General features: G+C 44.3%; 1 protein-coding gene across 2 annotated transcripts in view; it reads left to right on the top strand.

Annotated features, from left to right (window-relative positions):
- The window catches only part of LCOR (ligand dependent nuclear receptor corepressor), a 317,352-nt gene that overhangs the window by 135,539 nt on the left and 162,975 nt on the right, over positions 1-18,838 (top strand). For both annotated transcript variants that reach the window (XM_086922634.1, XM_086922633.1), the window contains exon 4: positions 13,540-13,633. In XM_086922634.1, the coding sequence (XP_086778760.1) occupies positions 13,540-13,633 (94 nt within the window). The remainder of the gene's footprint in view (positions 1-13,539; positions 13,634-18,838) is intronic.

The following is an 18,838-nucleotide window of genomic DNA, read 5'->3' as shown; positions in this document are numbered from 1 at the left end:
GGGTATCTACAACGCTTGGTCTAACATCCGTAAATTACTAGGAATAGGCAGATACTCTCATTACACTAGTCTCATCCGAAATCATAACCTCCCAGGAATATTTCAGGATACATGCATGATCAGATGGATCTATACTGGGATTACACATTTGGGGGTATTTTTTTTCACCATTGGCCATTAAATCTTTTGAGGAATTAAAGATGGAATTCGGGCTTGAACATAGGGATTTTTTTAGATACCTCCAAATCAGAGATTTCATAATAAAAAAAGGAGGAGGCAGGGCCGAGTTTCATAAAGTCCTGATTATAGAAGCTATTATCGGCAAGACCCCTATCAAAATAGGAGATATTTATAAAACTCTAATCTCATTGCTACCAGATCTGGATAGACATAGTCTCAAATGGCAAAATAAACTAAATATCACTATAGACTGCGTACAATCAGCATTTTAATTCTCTCAAACATCACGAATATCTACGAAATTACAGGCTCAATATTATAAGACTTTCTTTCAACTATATTACACACCACTCAGATTGCCAAATGGAGTATGGGTAAAGGTACGAATTGTCCAAAATGTGCTACACATGCCGCCGATATAGTACACATATTTGCCACATGCCCTTCACTAACTATTATCAGATCAGAAATTTCTAAATGTCTTTCTGAAATTTTTCAAAGTCCAGTCGTTATCACGACAACAGAAATAATGTTGGGATTAGAACAAGGTCTAAGATCCAGGGAAACACAGGGCTTGATATCCATATCTATGGCCATCTTTAGGATCTGTCTGGCAACTGGATGGCTGGATCCAACTCATCCTCTATTTCAACAGTGGCGATCAAGATTACTAGCTAGCTATAGCCTAGAAATAGCTATATACAGGAGGAAGGGGATACACAAGAAAAAAAGGGGTCTCGAGATATGGGGCCGCCTAATTAATTGGCTACAAAATAACGAATAATGATAGGCCGCAAGTAACTTATAAGTCGTGTGAAAGTAACATGACTTAATAATATGCAAACGAATGGACGAATGAGTATGGAAATAGAAAATAAATATCCCTAACTTTTATAATTTATTCATTTAATAATCTAGCTACTTTTCTTTTCTTCTTCTCTCCCTTTTGTCTATAATAATGTGCTAGTATGTCCTTCATTACTTATCATATTTATTAAGAACCAGTGAAATAAGTGTATATATTTATGTTTTCGTAATAAAATTCTTGACCAAAAAAAGTTTATAAGCTGGCTGGGCTTGGGTGGGGAGGGACAAAGAGTGGGAAGGGACTAATGTCAAAATGTACAGAATAAAGAACTGTAAAAAAAAAAAAATCATTTTAAACTCAAAACAGAACCACCGGTATGTGATCAATGCAGAGTCTACCTGAATAAAGCCCAAGTGGGCATATTCTGACGATATAAACACTACCTTTTTTAGGTCTCACCTAGACGAAAGCAAAAGCAAAGCATTTGCTGTCTAGTGCGAGACAACTTATGTAGTTACTTTTGGGGGAATGTGGACAGCAAAGTGCCACGCGCTTTTTCAGGCCGAGATTTGACCTTGTGAGCGCGCACGCCCAGCCCGGCGCCGTGCACGTCCCCTGCCACACACATGCACACGCAGGCAGGAAGGCACACACAGACACGCGCGCACCCCCCCCCCCCCCCCCCCGCCGCTGCCGCACACACGCAGGAGCGCACCTACACACACACACGCGCACACACATACAGAACCCCTCCCCCCCCCCCCCCGTGCATACATAGAAGCACCCCCGGCCGCCGCATACATAGAAGCGCCCCCGGCCGCCGCCGCATACAAAGAGCTGCACTTCTTCCTATTCCCGTAGTGAAGTGCCCGGCGTGTTAGAGAAATGTTTTTTATGGCACTCAAGTTTACACCATACCAGATATGGAAAAGAATTAGAAATATAAAGTATTCCATATGTAGCGGCGCGCCTTAGCACGGTCTGTGTCTGGTAGACAAGGGCTGTCAAAGAACGTTTTCCAGTACAAGCTACAAGCTGCATATCGAAACTCGACAGCACAAGCGTTACCTCCCTCCCCTCCAAGCCCCCAAACTCCTCAAAGACATATCTGCAAAGAAGGTTTCACATACTGTAGCGATACGCAGCCCCCACATGCTACTGCGAGGCCACCACGGACATTCTGCGAGGGTCTGATAACACTCAGAGGGCCCGTGACACGTGCACACCAGCCCCTTCAACAACAGGTGTAGCGGAAGAGATCTGCGCACGGAGCCCATCAAACGACAGGTTAACAGCTTGCACCTAAACAGGTTTAATGGGGTTGGGGGCTCCTGTGTGGGGGGCAGAGAGAGTATGTTCCAACAAAAGGTTTATGGGAAGTAGAAGGGGCAGGCATTACAAATACCCCCACCCACAAAGCTCTGCAAGGGAAGGGGGAAGCGTTCAGAGCACACAATTCCTCCCACCCCTTCCTAGAAGCAGGTACTGGCAGACACGTGGGGACACCAAGGGCTCCAGTTTGTCCCTGCCCAGCACAGTTTCCTTAAAAAGCGGTGTAGCTGTCCTGCAAGCTGCCGGCCACGCTTCTCCCCTGGAAAGTGCCTCCAGCGTCATCTGCGCGCTACAAGGGCTGGGCTCCAGCGCTTGTAAAACATTAGAACACTGAACTGTCAAAAGAAGCACGTGCTTCGCGGGGAGAGGAATGGGGTGCACCCGAAAGCTACGCTGCCTCCTCAACTTCAAATGTCACTATTTTGTTCTCGAGGAATCCAACACGACATGCATTTTGGCTCGTTACTCATTTCCATATCCCTCACCTCACTCCATATCCTCGCACACCAGGTTTCCAGGCTTCATCTTTCAACACGCAAACCGCTGCTATCAGTTCCGTTAGTGAAAATAGGTCAATGGAAGCAAACCAACACTACAACACCCACAATGCAGTATGTTGACAAATTCAAGTCCAGGGCTGGAAACAGTGAACGTACGACAGTGTGTGGTAGTTATCCTTGGGCTCTTAACACCTTCACGCTACATCATCTCTAGTACCCCGCGTAGACTCAGAGTACTATTAATGTCATGTGGCCCTTGGCCTTTCTCCAATGACCCATAAGTAGAACGCGTAGTCTTCAATGCACTAGTACTAGACATAAGCACTGCTCCCCATACAGCGAATCCCTTCCTATTCTCTGTCCCACCACACAGACTGACACGAACTGCTGCATGTCATGCAGAGCTGGCCCTTTTCAGTGCCTCCTCCTTGAACTGCATCCTTCTCTTTGCCCTGGTGTGATCTTATCTGCAGCATGGAAATCTGAGTCCGTGCAGTGACCCTCCCTGCAATGTAGCTAAACTGCCCCCACCCAGATCTGATTCGGACAGCCACTGCCCATCCCACGGCCCGGGTCTGACCTGAGTTGCAGCATGCTGAGTAGTGCCCGTGTAGTGGTAGACAGAGGCTCGCGCTGCTTGTTCTACTGCGCGTGGGGACAGAAGCTGCAGCCCCTCCAATGTAACCACTTACAGCAGCTCCAACCCCGCCCCTCTGTGCACAGGGAACGGCAATTGGCTACCGCCGCGCGCTGCCCAGCACATTGGGCGTGACCAGAGCGGAGATACGCGCCCCGGGCTTGAGGGCGGGTTCAAGGGATCCTCTAAAAATACTATAAGCAAGTGCAGGGCAACGTCACATAGGAGGCCATGGCATGCCCAGGCACCAGGGCGTCTCTGTGTTTGGACGGTGAAGGCGGCGCCACTCATGTCGACGCTTTGCTCTTAATGTTACACTTCGCCTGACTTGAACGTGGCCGCGGTCGAACCGGTCCTGTTACCACGTGCGTACTGTGTACGACAGCCTATAATGGTTATAGACCACGAAAGCGGACTACACACAAGGGTTTACGGCCATATCTGATCAGTCTGTTTAATTACCTATGCAGATAAGGCTGGAAGACCGCGTAATACTGTACCGCTTGGATTAAATAAACCAATCGAACGAGCAGAGCTCCAGTTAGGCTGCCCTTCAAGTTAGGTTTCAAAGCATGCTTAAGATGCCCCAGAAATTGAGAAGTGAGGAGCCTGAAACGGCAAAATTATTCAACTAATTATCCATGTTACTTAAAGGACAACGAGAGCAAAATAGATTAGTGAATTAGACTCCCTCCTCTCACTACTGCGACCTCTGGTCTTAGACTTCGAATCCCAAAACAACTAACGCCGCTTACCATCCTCCTGTAACTAGTAAACTCAGTTCTGTCAAAATGATTATTAACCTATAATTTGCAACGCTCAGAAATGGCAGTGTTTGTGAATCGCCACATATAAATACAAGTTGTTAGCAATAAATAACAAACATTTGCAATGCAATAGGTCTCGCATTTACGCGAGTTTGAGTTATTGACATAACAAATTACAAAGCCTTTTATTTTTGTTTTCGTTTTTAAAGTATAAATAAAAGGCATTGTCATTACAATGCCAATAGCTTAAACAAGCGTAAATGCGAGACCGATTGCATTGCAAATGCTTGTTTAATTTTGTGTTTGTACAAGACCTACTCCCATGTGGGCATACTCACTTGACGCTCGAGTTTTGTTCAAACCAAACAACATTTTTTGCAAATTAAGAATACTCAAAGTCCCCCAAATTCCTCAACTGTCTAAAATTGCATTAAATTTGGCCAACACGAGAAGACTAAAAAACATTAAAAACATTCTTGCCCCTACATGATGTCAACTAACTTTCAATTCATTGAAGCTAAACAAACACGCTGTGGTCCGTACCTGTTTGTTGGGGGAACTTGGGTATAACAGGATTGTGGAGATATGTATGTATGTATGTGTATATATATATATATCTATATCCAAAACTATCCGCTTCCGTAAAAAAAAATGAGATGAGGGGACACAGCGGGGCTAGTAAACAGCATTTATTTAGTTTGGCATGACACGTTTCGGCGATTTGCCTCTTCAGATGCCTCAGGTACAGGAAGTTCGTAAGTTTCTCTTTTTGATGGCTGGCACAACCCCCTGAAATAGTGTAGGCCACGCCCCAAATGCATCACACTCGAGGACACTCGCTCTGCTCAGTTTTCACTTTTGAAAAGACTGCAACATCCAGCATGCAGTTTGTTCATTTATGCGATGAGTGTCTCCGTCAGCCATTGTTTTCAATTGCATCTGGTAAGCGGCTGATTGGCAATGCGATTGGAGTTGAACTCCTGTACTGTGCTGGACCACAAACGCCGTCCAAAGTCCTCACTTCCAGCCGCTTGGTCCCCATGTGCAGCGCGTCTGGAGACACCGGTATTCGTGACAACGTCTATCCATATTTGATGGATTGTCAGTCGACAACAGAGATGCCGCTTCTGGGGATTCAGTGGCGGTCCAGGTATCTTAATCTCATATGTTGCTAGTCACCATCTGTCTGAGAGATACTGAGCTTATTGACTGTGTATTTAACACTTTATACTGATTCTAACAATATATCACAGAAATCATAAATAATTTAAAAACAAAAGACATCGTCCGTGACCTGTCACTTGTGGTGTACTCCTGGATATAGCAATCCACACAAGTGTACACATTAGTCCTACTCAATAGTGGTGGTATATTTATCTGGACAGGAAAGGCACAAGAACGCCACCGTGAAATGTGCAGCAATGAGCTTTAGAATTAAAGTTCATTTATAGATTAAGGCTAGCAACGATTCTAGGGTCTGTGGTTGGTCTGCACCTGGAAACCCTGCCAAACCTAGACATTGTGAAAATCACACAGCTGGTTTGTGTGGATGCAGCTAGCTTTCCCCTCAAGAATGTCCTGGAAATCTCAAACTTTGCTTCAAAAAAACACTATTTCATCACATTTCCGTGACAAAGTTCCCGACTTCATGTGGAGCAGAAGTCCCAGAACACATAGTCTCCACACTACTGTTGATAAAACAGTACCTCTCCTGTGGATGGGCCTTTCCTAATGGACAATACGAGGTCCGAACTGTGGCAGTGTGAAGTAATTGTGCTATCAATGTGAGATTCATCTTCACAAGTTCAGTTCAGCCTTTTCCTGCCCTGTGATGTAACCCAAAAACACATAGATGTCTAGTAACGTAGAAGTTTTTAACAGAAACGTGGGTTATGGGTTTAAAAAATATATATTTTCACTCTTTTATTGACGTTCATAGGGATTTTCGAGTAATCAGATAATATGGCTTGTTAGATGCACAGCTATCTCACCCTGAATCTTTGCTTTCTAGGAATGTTTGGCGTTGGTTAACACTCACATACCTTGTTAGGGTGAATCACAAAAATCTGTAAATAAACATGTACTCGACCTCCTAGTAGCTATGGCACATAGCAGCCAGGCTCAACTTGAAGGCAATGTGTAAAGAATGTATACAATACTCGAACAGTACTAGTGAAAACAAAACACAATAAAAATCCTAAACCAATGTAGAAAAACAGAATGTGTCAAAAAAAACTGACAACAAAACTACAAAATTCGAATGTGTAAAATCAGAGATAAAAGTTTTTAAAGTTTTAGTTTAAAATAGCACCAAAAAACGCCCACTTACACCGGGTCAAAGTCAGAAGTCAAGGCCGGTTGCAGTGGGCTGCCAGTCGGATACAGCAACCAGGTTAGTCTTGGTCACAAAGTTACCTTGTCACATAGAACTTTTTATGGAGGTAGAAAGTCTTCAGCAGGGCCAGGTAGCAGACTGGAACTAATGGATAGTTTGACGGTGAACTGCTGTGGGAGGTCTCAAAGTCAAGTCATCTGGCTCGGTGAAGCAGTTGATTAAGATTGACAGGCTTACTTGGGTGCTGCTTGGCATAAAGTCCTGTGAAGCTGTCAATCTTGTACTACTCGGGGTCTATCCCGGTGAAGCTATTGAGAAAGGTACTCCGTTGATACTCTCCGTAGAGTCTGGTGATGCTTTTAGTTTGGCAGGAAGGCGTACACTTTAACCACAACTAAGGGCCCGAGGCCTTCTATTCAGGGCTTGGAGATTAGGAAGCCCAGCAGAGGGGGGGACTAGGTCAATCCTAGTTTGGACTGGTCTGCTGGAAAGCGAGAAAATGCCTCTTGAAGCTTGCGTCTCTGTAGCTCACAGGTTAGCCAGCTTACCCTTGGAGTCACTTCTGGAGGCCTGGGCTCAAGGCAAGCAGATCCAGTTTTCCTTCAGGTTCTTCAGGCAGCAGGTTAGTGATTCTTCCCAGGTTCAGGAGTGTTCACTTGAATGCCCATTGCCAGCCTTATAGGTGGTAGGTAACCATTTGTCCACCCTCTAAACCAGTTCTGGGCAGCTGCCAATTGGATTCGGAGGCAGCCTGACTAAGAAGACAAAGTGAAGGCAATCCCAAGTGTGAGCAACATCTGCCAATTGTAGATTAAATTTTCTTTCAAGCTCAATAAGGGGATGGGTACATCCCCAGGCTGTTCTATTAATGGTAGGAAAGCCCCCCCCCCCCCACACACACACACACACCTCCCACACACCTAAAGACCTATGTCCACTGTGGGAGCAAGCCACATCTCAGTATAGGGAAGCCATCTACAGTCAGTGTGGCCCTGTACAGTGGCAGAGAGGCTTTGTGGTTTTAGGCAGAAACAAGGCAACTTTGTGTCTTTTCCATAATATAAAATCTGACTTAACCGTTAAATCGGATTTTAAGTTTCTTTTAAAATGAAACCTTGAATTATTTTCCCTGTCGCTCCCAAACTAAAATTGGGCATTCTAAGTTGTTATAATTTAACCCAGTGATTTTCTGTGGGATGTCACTCTTGCCAGAGTAAAAAACAATGTTGGAGGTTTATCACTACCAGGACTTATGAAACATTAATTTCTGTGTGTCCTACTTTTAAGACCATTCACCTGGTCTTATTTGCGCAATAGGGCTTATCTTAGGGGTGACTTCTAGATATTAAAAAGGAACTTTTAGGCTCGACAAAAGATATTGACACATCGAATTTGCAGCTTAAAAACTGCACAGCTAGTCTGAAGTGGCAGGCTTTGAGACCTGCTTTATAGGGCCACTGTAGTGGTGGCACAAAAAGTGCTGCAGATTACTAGTAGTATTAAATGTACCGGCCCTTAGGTAGAATAGTAGTACCGTTTACTATCATGACTCGGCCCACTTTCTGGTCCTGGCAAGTTGACAAAGAACAGGTGTTCTGTTCATTCAAAGTGAGGGAGCAATAAAGATGCCTTTAAATCTCGTTTTTATCTCATATACTCTGTGCTCAGGGTCAGAAGTCATTTTACAATTACCTTACCTTCTCTGACTGCTGAGTTCCAGGATTTTGTAAAGTGAATTATCTGACCTGCTGTAAGACGTGTGAAATGAAAGTCTGTAGGTTATCATGTTGTTCCTGACACACATTTAAATAGCTGATAAGTCAACTGTACAAACATTTCAAAATATTTTCCAGTTGGTGTGAAAGCCCATTTTTGGTACCTCAGTGTGACGAATTTTGTTTTTAAAAGGATGAAAAACAAATCAGAATACTTTACTTGATGATGTACAAATGAGACATATATTCTGAAACCCAATTTTCACAGATTATTACACTATATAGTTTTATCAGTTAAGTTGGAAGGTGGTAGGAAGGCTTATGGCCATTTCTTGGAACTCTACTCTGTAAATTACTGTGCACTACCACATTATGCTTTAGTAATCTATTTATTAAAAGTAAGTTGTTATACATCAACTAATAAACACTCCTGCCCTGGCCTGATGGTAGTACTATATGTGAACTACAAAGCAAGTCAGGAATCCTGTGTAGTACCCATTCCTATTACACATGGAGCAAGCATGTACTCTATTTGATCAATCCAGAATTTTGTTTTATGCAGCCGAAATGCTGAACTCACATATTTGCCAGTGATCACACTATTTAAGACCAGTATACAGGTCAAGTACATTACAGTTAGGTTGAGTAGATTATTAAAGTTATTAGAGTTGCAGGTCTAATTGTAGTGTAGTTCCTATATTCCCAATAGGCTCTGCGCATTGGAATAACATAAACGACAGTGTAGACGTAGGACTGAGGTCGACTAGGTCTCTATTGAATATGTTAGACTTAATTATGAAATGCTCAGAGGTCACTAGAAACTTTCTCAAGTAAACCAGAAGGTGCTAACTTTCTTGAATAGACAAGAAGGGATTAGTTTCTGCAAACCGCATAAACATGACCACTTTGCTCCCCCAGAATAAGGAGTATATCTCCAGAGTTGCGGAAACAATAGATAGCTATTTCACTCAGTTAATCGTGCATGCCTAGTTTCACCAGGAGTGCAGAGAAATAGAGACAGGCGTTTTCAATAAAAAGGTTATTTGAGCAGTCTTCTTTCTCATGCACGAGAAGTGAATTGCCACAATTGCAATACTTGTCATAAAGTAAAGTGCGTACAGTAAAATGAGTATTATGAAATAATTCTGTAAAAGCAATGTTTAAGCATATCTAAGCATGTTTTCCATCCCAAAATGCATTTGAAATGGTATATACACAAAAAATGAGAATTATACTGTACGTTTTTTGTAAGCAGTGGTATCATTCAGATAATGCATATATTATACATTTAGAATGTTGACTGAATGAATCACGAAATGTACATTTATGAAATGGCTCTTAATACAGAAGAGAAGGTCGAGACCATTTCAACACATAGTTATACAAGACTGTACATGTGTTAGAGACTAAGTAATATTGTCTCTAGAGCTTCTAAAAATAGATATCTTGTTCTCTAACTAGTGTTTCTAAGATAAGCCTACCCCAGTGTACCTAACCTAAGCCTAGTAAAGGAAAGGAGTAGATGATTTATCGTTTTTGCCAAGAATCTGAATCAAGAATTCTCTAAGGATCTAATCCGCTCTGTACCTTGGTTATAGAATGAAGGTCTTGTATCTCTTTCTCGGGACTCGATCTCCCAGCAACCCGCAAGGGTGACAGGGAAACACTGGAGCTGGTTTTCTCGGCAGGAGAAAAGACAGTGTCTCTCTCAGTGCGTCAGCAGGGAGGGTCGGCTTCCTTCGGCACTCGCATCAGCAGGGTGTCGGGCAAGTAGATAGCCGATCTGCTCCAAACCACTGTGTGTTGCTTAAGGCCGATGCTGGTATATTTATACTTGGAAGGTGCCGAGCTTGACGTAAGGTTGGACATAAAACGTCACTAAGAACTTGCAGTTCTTTCAGGACTCCAGGAATTCTAGGACAAATCAATACAGAAGCAGGGGAAATTCCCGGGCTGCTGGAGGCTTGGTTTGTTTAAGAACGCGTTGTGCTTTCTAGGAGTCGATGTGAGTAGCCTTGCCGTATTTGGACTGCATTGGCTATGTCTTAATATGCGTATGATTCTTGTGCCTATATAAGGGTATGATTTGATATAACCACATAAGGGCATGAAATCGGGAATATTTACTAGATTTCTAGAATAATCTACAACATAATAACTTTGTTATCATTTTTCGGGCCTGACTAGACTGTAAAATCCTGGAAATGTTGGGCTCCAGAGCTTTCAGCGTGAAGAATCTGAGATCCGGGGCGCGGCTGAAGGTAGTTTGCTTGACTCTCTACTTTGTCGGTCACCTCATGGAGCTTTTTCACAAAAGTTCTCCAGATTTCAGGAGATGCTTCTTGAAGGTATCCTTGTAGGTTCCAGGTATCCAAAACACCAATCCAAGGGTCTGAAATCTCCTAGATGGTCTCGGGGATGTCTGATTATAATTCTCACAATGCACCTGACCAAATACTCAAAAGTTCATTGGACGCACTCCAGGATGGGTACTCTTGGTGGAGATGATGCAAGTGGGCTCTGTTAACCTTTAGCTTCCTGGGAGTCCACTCCCTAATCCTTCTTGAATTGAAGCAAGGTACAGCTCTCAGGACTGTAGTACCAGATTGTGCAGCAGGGGTAGTCCGAATGCAGGCCTATTGGTGCAAATCAAGATTCCAGCAAGGCAGTCCTTCTCCTTGTAGTTTCAGAAACCGATCTGAGAGACTATGCAGCTTTCACATATTTATTCAGTATTCTGGGGCGACAAGCAGGGGGCACCTCTGTCCAATGAGATAATGGGTGCCACAAAAGCACCTATCCAAGTGTGGCATCTTCTGCTCCGAAAAAGCACTGCACTTCCAAAATCCAACATGGATGATTCCTCTCCAGAATTGTAAGAGCTGGCTAAACCAGTCCACAGTGTGACTCATTTCCATTAGCTCTCCTTCCCCTGACATCTGCAAATTCCTGTCCTAAGCTTCCCATCTGGTTGGGGGAACTAGATGTAGGGGTAGGTATGTCTGGCATTTCTTAGTGCGCTGCTCTCTTTGAGCTCAGTTTGATATACCCAGACCCCTCTTTGACCTATCCTCCGCAGTTTCAGAGCTCTCGCCATCAGATGACCCCTGCTCTCTGCCGCCACTTGTCACCTCATCCAGGCAGCCTGTCAAGGCTGACCAATCAGCAGCGACTACTTGAAATATGGTTTTCGGCCCAAGAAAAGAAAGTCCTAGAACTTCTTTTCTGTACCAGTTATTTTACATTCAACAGTGGCAAGTTGTTCGACTTATCAATGGTAATCTTTTTATGTCTTTGAATGACATTTACTCCTTTCCTAGCAATAGTTGTACTTAAATAACATTTTGTAATGTTAGCCCAAGCGGCGAAGTTCCTACAATTGAGAACAATTAAATTGGCACTTTCCATCACCAGGGCCTATAGTTACATAACCACCCACCCCATGGACATTGGGGGCGCCTAATATGTACAAATAAGGTAATTATCTTTTTTAAAGTGCTTATACCATCAAAGTCAGATTTGCATAACATTTACTTTTAAAGATAGTCTTCAAATCAAGGCTGCCTTTCACATGACAGCAGGCGCTCACCTTGCACACATGCAAGTGCAGGAAATCTGCTGGGCCTCAAAACTTCTATCTCTTATTATATACTAGGGACTTTTGGGCCTGTCCATGCCAATTGTGAGAATTTACTTTTAAAAACAGACTGCAAGACAGGCCTGCCTCCTTTAGAAGGACAGCAAGCACACAACAGTGCACACATCCATGTATAGAAAACCTACTGGGCTTCTAAACATCCATGCCCTGTCATTGCCAGTTGTAATTGTACCCTATTACATGTACCTTTTTAAACATAGCTCTGGGCCTGGGTAGCGGAGACTATGGTACAGTCATAATCCATTACCCCCAGTATCATTCAGCAGAAAATGGGGGTGAACAGGGCAAAAGGACTTTCTAACAAAAATCTAGTGCAATAAATGGTTTAGTTGTAGAAACTCATGAATTGAGTTAAAATTCCTGTAATATATTTAGAGGTTAGCTCCTTGATAAGCTTGAAAATTCTATTGAATGATTACGTATTGCCACCAGATGTTCATAAGATGTTACCGTGGGCACTAAACCTAATTAATTGTGGCACATGTTCTAGTTTTAAAAGTAAGCCATTCATCACTTTCCATAGCCTGGTGAAGTAGGTTAAAACAACCCAACAGTACCTCCTCAAACAATCACTTTCTTCTCAAATACAAAGTTTTGATATATTTTCATTTGGTAGTGTTCCCCAGTTATAGTGCTTGTGTTGCATAGCATATTTTGGTTGCCTGTGCAGCAACGTTAAAACCTAATTGCATAGAACCTCAATGTTCAATTAGCTATTTACTCCTAGAAGTATTTGGCCTTGTCTGTCACTAAAGAGCTTGTCTTCATTCATGTTATTTCCTAAAGATTCCCCATGCAGTCTCTCCAAATGCCTGAGCAGGAGCATATGTTTGCCACTGGATTTGCAGTGTTTTTTCATAAATCCGAGTAGGGCGATATAAATCTTTTTTAGCAGTCTAACAGGATCTGATCACATTTCGTTCAAATCTACAAATTTGTTCTGAAATCCAGAAGTATGTGATGACCCCGGCAGGCACAGTTTGAGGATCCCTTAAGTTATGCTGTCTGCACACTTCAGTACTGTCCATCACGAAGGACATTGACTTCTGTTATGGCTTCTCAGTGCATTGTCTAGTGTTAAATTGACAATATGTTAGCAGCCTTTTGTGCCACTCCACCTCCTGCCGCCACAGTATTCTGCAGCAGAGGTGTGAAAGGGCTTGTATGCAGAAAGTTAAAACTAACACTAATGTTCCTGACTCGGGGAGATTAAGGCAGCTGTGTATTATTACTACTCCTACAGTGTGTAAGTTTGTTTCTATGCAGCAAAGGATCCTTTCAGTTTCTCCTGTAGAAAAACACTCTTTTCACTACCACAATATAGAGAGGATGCAGAGGAGGGAGAGGAAAAAATTTAAAGGATTGTTTGGTGTTCAGTGCTCCCGCACAGTTTCAAGTACATTTTTATTCAAGTTTTTTCGTTTCAGGCAAGTAACTTTTCTTTTTTGTTAAATGTCAATTTATCTGTGCTTTCTTGGAATATATTCAGGATTTGTAGTAGTAGAAATATGCTCAGTAATTATGGTCAACGCTTGAAAACCATTACACCTAGTTTATCCTAATTGACATTAACTAAATGTTTTCCTCCTTTGCATCTAATCCTGTAGACGGAGTGCTTGATCTCTCGACTAAGAAAAGCCCTTCTGTTCGCTGCTCCTCACTGAGTCCTTCTCCAAGTGGCTCCAGCACTTTAGGCAACGGGTAAGGCAAAAAGTTACTACTGTTTTTTCCCCCAGATTATGATTAACCCGTTAATCGCGCACTTTTCAATTGACAGAATTTTACCTTTATCACTTGACTGAAATTATCTCCTTCCAAATAATTTAAATGATAAGACTGCAAACGAAATTTGAATAGGAAAACCTGAGTATCTGGTTGGCTGATTTTTTTTCAGGAAGCCCTTGGATATAGGAGTGTGGGCCCTAACATGCATAACCTTGTGAACAATCCCTAGTGTTTTATAGTGAGTACACTTTCTAAGCTATTCCTACTGGAGGGATTTCAGCGTATGATCTGGTTAGTGCAGATATTGTGATGAATTTTGTAGAAGGTTTCTAGGACCGTTCTATTTCGCGGATTGTTTTGGCCAGTAGCCTGCTGTAGATAGTGCTCCTGTTCTTACGTCCTAGAAGCAGCCCTCACAAGAACTATTGCAACTTGAGTGAAGGGCAAGAGGCCAACATGGGGAGGGCTCCCTGCTGTTAATATCTGTTGTGACCAAGAAAGGTCAGCGAAACACTCCCAAATTGTAATTATATGAAATCTTAGCAGTAAGACGAGTATATGATTATACCGTCATTCTATAAGTACACTAGATAATCAATGAAATAAAGCAACCCAAATATTCATTCGGACAAGATTAATTGTAGGGCTCCATGATCTTTTGATACTATTGTTGGATCGTATTCTGCCTTGAGAAAGTCTGGGTACAAATTTTGTACGGACGAAACATGTTTGCTGCAATTTACGTCTTAAAGTTAACAAGGAATAAAAGAAAAATCATACATCCAAACATCGTGATTGGGTAATCTTGTCTGAATTAATGTTTGGATAGATTTGTCATTGATTATCTAGTGTACTTGCAGAATGATGGTTTAATCATATACTCTTCTTACTGCTAAGATTTCATATAATTATAATTTGGGAGTGCTTCGCTGACCTTCTTTCTTGGATACTTTTAATAGCAGCTCATTTCGATCTGCTATCTCCACTCCTTGGTAGTGAGTGAGATTGGTTGCTAGAGCACCCCTGCTGCACTCACAGCAATTCTGACTGCATTGTGCCCTCAGTATATGGTCGTCTTACATCCATTGAATCTTTGATGTGCGGTTATTTCCTATCAGGGAACACTACTACCAGAATCTTTGTGAATATCTGTTCTGAATAGAACTCTTTTGATGGCTTGAGCGATGCAAGTTAGATTAGTCATTTGTGAACCTAGGGTTTCCATGCTTTCCAAAGTGGTTTGGGTAGTGGAAGAAAGGAACCTGTCTTGGAATTAACCCGACAGACTTTCTTTGCTACACTCATCCTTAAAGGGTTGGTCACATTTTTTTTTTTTTTTTTGGAAAACCTTTATTGAAATTCAAAGCACACAGCTATTCAGCCTTACATCCCTGAGGCTAGGCAGCATTATAAAGAACGGAGAAGAGGTGCGCACAAATCAAATCAAGGAGCATATCGGGTTTAATTTTATATTATAAACTTGAAAAACCTAGAGAATCAACAAGAAAGGAACATTAAAAGAAAAGGAAGTGGCAAGGTACAACACATGAGCGGCAGTGCACTATTCCAGGGGGCGGGCGGGACCATTTAGCTCTCTGTAATAACCATACTGGAAAGGCGTACAGAGTGGGGGGGGGGGGGGGGGGGGGGGTGTGAGGGAAAGCAGGATTCAGTGTAAGTAAAAAAGTTGAGTGGAAGGAAGGGCTAGGGAGAAAGACGAACCTCCAGCGGACCTGCATCGGGAGGCACACAAATATCACCCCTATATGCGTTCCAGACCCCCCAAACAACCCCCCACCTCCTGGGCTTACCCCGGGCCACATACAGTCTTCTCACGGAGCATGCACCAATCCATATTGGTTTTCCACAGTTCCACGGTGGGGGGAGTCGGGCGCCCCATTTCTGAGCGATATCTCGCTTGGCCACCATGTTCCCTAGTGTGACCCACTGGGGTTTGGCCAGTAGTGTAGTCAGTCGGACCCCACACGTTCAGCAAGCAGCGCCGAGCTTCCGCAGGCAAATCCACACCAGTCACCTCACGCATAACCGCATGCACCCGTACCCAATAAGAAGCAACAACCTGGCATTCCCAGATGGTATGCATGAAAGTGGCCAGTGCACCGCACCCACGCCTACAAAGGCCGTCCACAGAGAGACCCATGTGAATCAATCTAGGGCCAGTTACATAGACTCTGTGGAGTATCTTCAATTGGACTAAGCGAAGCCTAGCCGAGATTGCCACTTCTTTGGGGGAAGACACCGCACACTGCCCATCCTCATCGTCCAACTCAATCCCATCACGCACCCACTGGTCTCTCACATTCAACAACAGATCCGTCCGAACATTTATCAGCTTTTTATAGGTCAGGGAAATGGCACTGTCAGGCATATGGCCGTCCAGCACCCTGTCTTCCAGCGGGGATGATTCGGGAACCGTCTCACCAACGGGCAGGGCAGCCGTAAGGGCATGTCGCATTTGGGCGTATCTGAAGTACTCTGTGTCACCCAATTGAAACTCAGTTTTCAGAACCTCGAAAGACTTGATTTCCCCCCTGGCCATTACATCAGCCACCTTGGAGATACCAATGAGGTCCCACCGGTCAAACCGTCAAACCCCTTCGAGTGCCACAGCCTACCCAGCAAGTCAGAATCATAAAGTGGAGTGGTCATAGTAAGTCTACCCTTCCACCCCAGTGCTTTCGTAATGGCCCTCCAAATGTGCACAGCAGTCTTGGTGGGACCAGTCATTTTTCCATCCAGAGACCTGGAGTATAGCGCTCTGTAGTACATCCCGCCATTCAAGAGCCAACGATCCATGGCGTACCCCGGACTCTCCGCCGGTCCATAAAAGCCGTGGTTAAGAGCGGCCAATTGAGAGGCCCAGTAGTACCGGCAGATGTCAGGCAGAGCAATGCCGCCATCGTACCAGGGGATAGTCAGTTTAACAACGGCGATACGCGGCCTACCCTCCCATAATAGGGTCCGCTGCAGACCTTCAATTTCTTTGAAGTATTTGGAAGGGACGGGTTCCTGCGTGTTTTGGAGCGCGTATAAGAATCTCGGCAGGGACATCATCTTGAACAATGCCGCGCGGCCCAACAGGGACAGCGGCAATCTTTTCCAGCCCTCCACATCGCGCCTGAGTCGCGCAAGAGGGGGAAGCAAGCTGTTAGTGCATCGTGCCCGGGCATCCGTTGATATATAGATGCCCAGGTACTTAAACCCCTGCTGCGAGACCTGTATAGTGCACCCCCTGGGAAGACGTGGGGTTTATCCAGTATTGGGGTATCTTTCATAGATTCACATGCCTGAATCATTCCCCGTCGTCGAGGCGGGAGTCCCACGGTAAATTATATATATATAGCAGTGCCTAAAAAACCATTAGTAGTAGGCTAGAAAAGGATATAGGCCCAACTAGGCCCAAAACCTAGCAGCCTATCTACCTCATTATGTAAAAAGAACTGAAAATGTAGCCTCAGCCAATCAGCTAACCTCACCCTCTAGAACCTTCCCAGCCCAGGCAGTTCTCCTCAGATTTTCACCGCACTTCGTGTGTAAGGGAGTCTCCCTAGTGCCTACTCGGATTTTTCTTCAATTTCTTTCAAAAATGTCTGAAAGGAAGGCTTTATTCAAGGCCTGTGCTTCATGTTTCAAGAAGAGAGTTCACGTGGACGACGAGCACTCGGACTGTATTTATTGTTTGCATCCTTCACATGTTGTGAAGGATTGCAGGATATGTCGAACCTTCCCTCCTAAGACCAAAAGGGATAGAGAGGCGAGAGTTCTTTTGTGGCTGAAGTCGTCTGTCAAAGATGACGAGGACAGAGCCTCTACTTCAAGTAAGAGAGCCAGTTCCAAAGAGAGGTGTTCCCCTGAGAGATTGAAAAAAGCTAAGTTCTCTCATAAACCCTCTGGATCCACAAGGAGTGCTGCGTCAACAGAGTCTTCAACTGTGAGTACAGTCCGCACTAAAGCTGTCACCTTAGTGTCTTCTCTCACTGTTACCACCTATTCTACGTCCTCTACTTCTTCAAGTACTGTTACCACCTCAGCAATTACTTCTCCTGTGATGTCCGTCATGGCTTCTTCTTCTGAGACAAGATCGTCAAAGAAAAGCGCGTCGTCGACGAGTCTGCCGTCGACGACCAAATCACCATCTTCGAAGCGTTCATCATCGCTTCCGTCGACGCTCTCGTCGACGACTCTCCCGTCGACGAAGACTTCCACTATCCCGTCGACGAAGACCCCGTCGACGAAGATCCCGTCGACGAAGATCCCGTCGACGAAGATCCCGTCGACGAAGATCCCGTCGACGAAGATCCCGTCGACGGAGGGCCCGTCGACGAAGGGCCCGTCGACGACAGGCTCGTCGACGAAGACTCCGTCGACGACAGGCCCGTCGACGACAAACACGTCCACGAAGATTTCAGCTCCGTCGACGACTAGTTCGACGACGAGGAGTCCGCCGACGGATCCGTCTACTAGGACGCCTTCCAAGAAGTCTTCATCCATGGTTCCAATGCCTATGACGACACCGTCGACGACACTTTCGGCAACTAACACTTCTGTCTCACTTTTGCCATCGGCAGCAGCGCTGGCATCTTTGAATGTGCCATCCACGCATTTATTACCTACATCTCCGGTTAGGGTGCAGTATACCCATTTTCAGATGAAGTCATTTCAGAGACAGAGTTACTCTCATTTGTCTCCCCTCTTGCCTTCGCATATCTTGGAAAACTACGTGGAGGCAGATTCGGATAATGAAGAGGAGGATGATGATGATGATCCTTTTGGTGTGGCCCATCACCCTTCCCAGTTGCACATAAAATATCAAGAGGATGAGGATGATGATGAGGTTCATTACTATCAGGAAAATTTAGCTACTCCTTATCATCAGGAGCAACAACACACAGAAGACACGACTCATCTTCCGTCTGTTCTGGTGAAGGATTTACAGGCCATGCTGGCCGATTATCGTCAGAGGTTTCCACCAACTCTGCCTGCTCCTAATCCTGTGCCAGAGGACATGCCAGTAACTCCACCGCCACATCCTTCACACTCTCCAAGGCAGGATGTTGACCCCGAAACTGGAGGTCAGGATGTTGACATCTCCTCCCCAGATGAGGATGAAAGAGAGGATGGGGAACTTCCGGATTCCACGCCTACGGAACCATGGAATGA

This window comes from Lissotriton vulgaris, chromosome 5 (genome assembly GCF_964263255.1).
Source record: "Lissotriton vulgaris chromosome 5, aLisVul1.2, whole genome shotgun sequence".
NCBI classification, from domain to species: domain Eukaryota; kingdom Metazoa; phylum Chordata; class Amphibia; order Caudata; family Salamandridae; genus Lissotriton; species Lissotriton vulgaris.
This window is presented reverse-complemented; position numbering and strand designations above follow the sequence as displayed.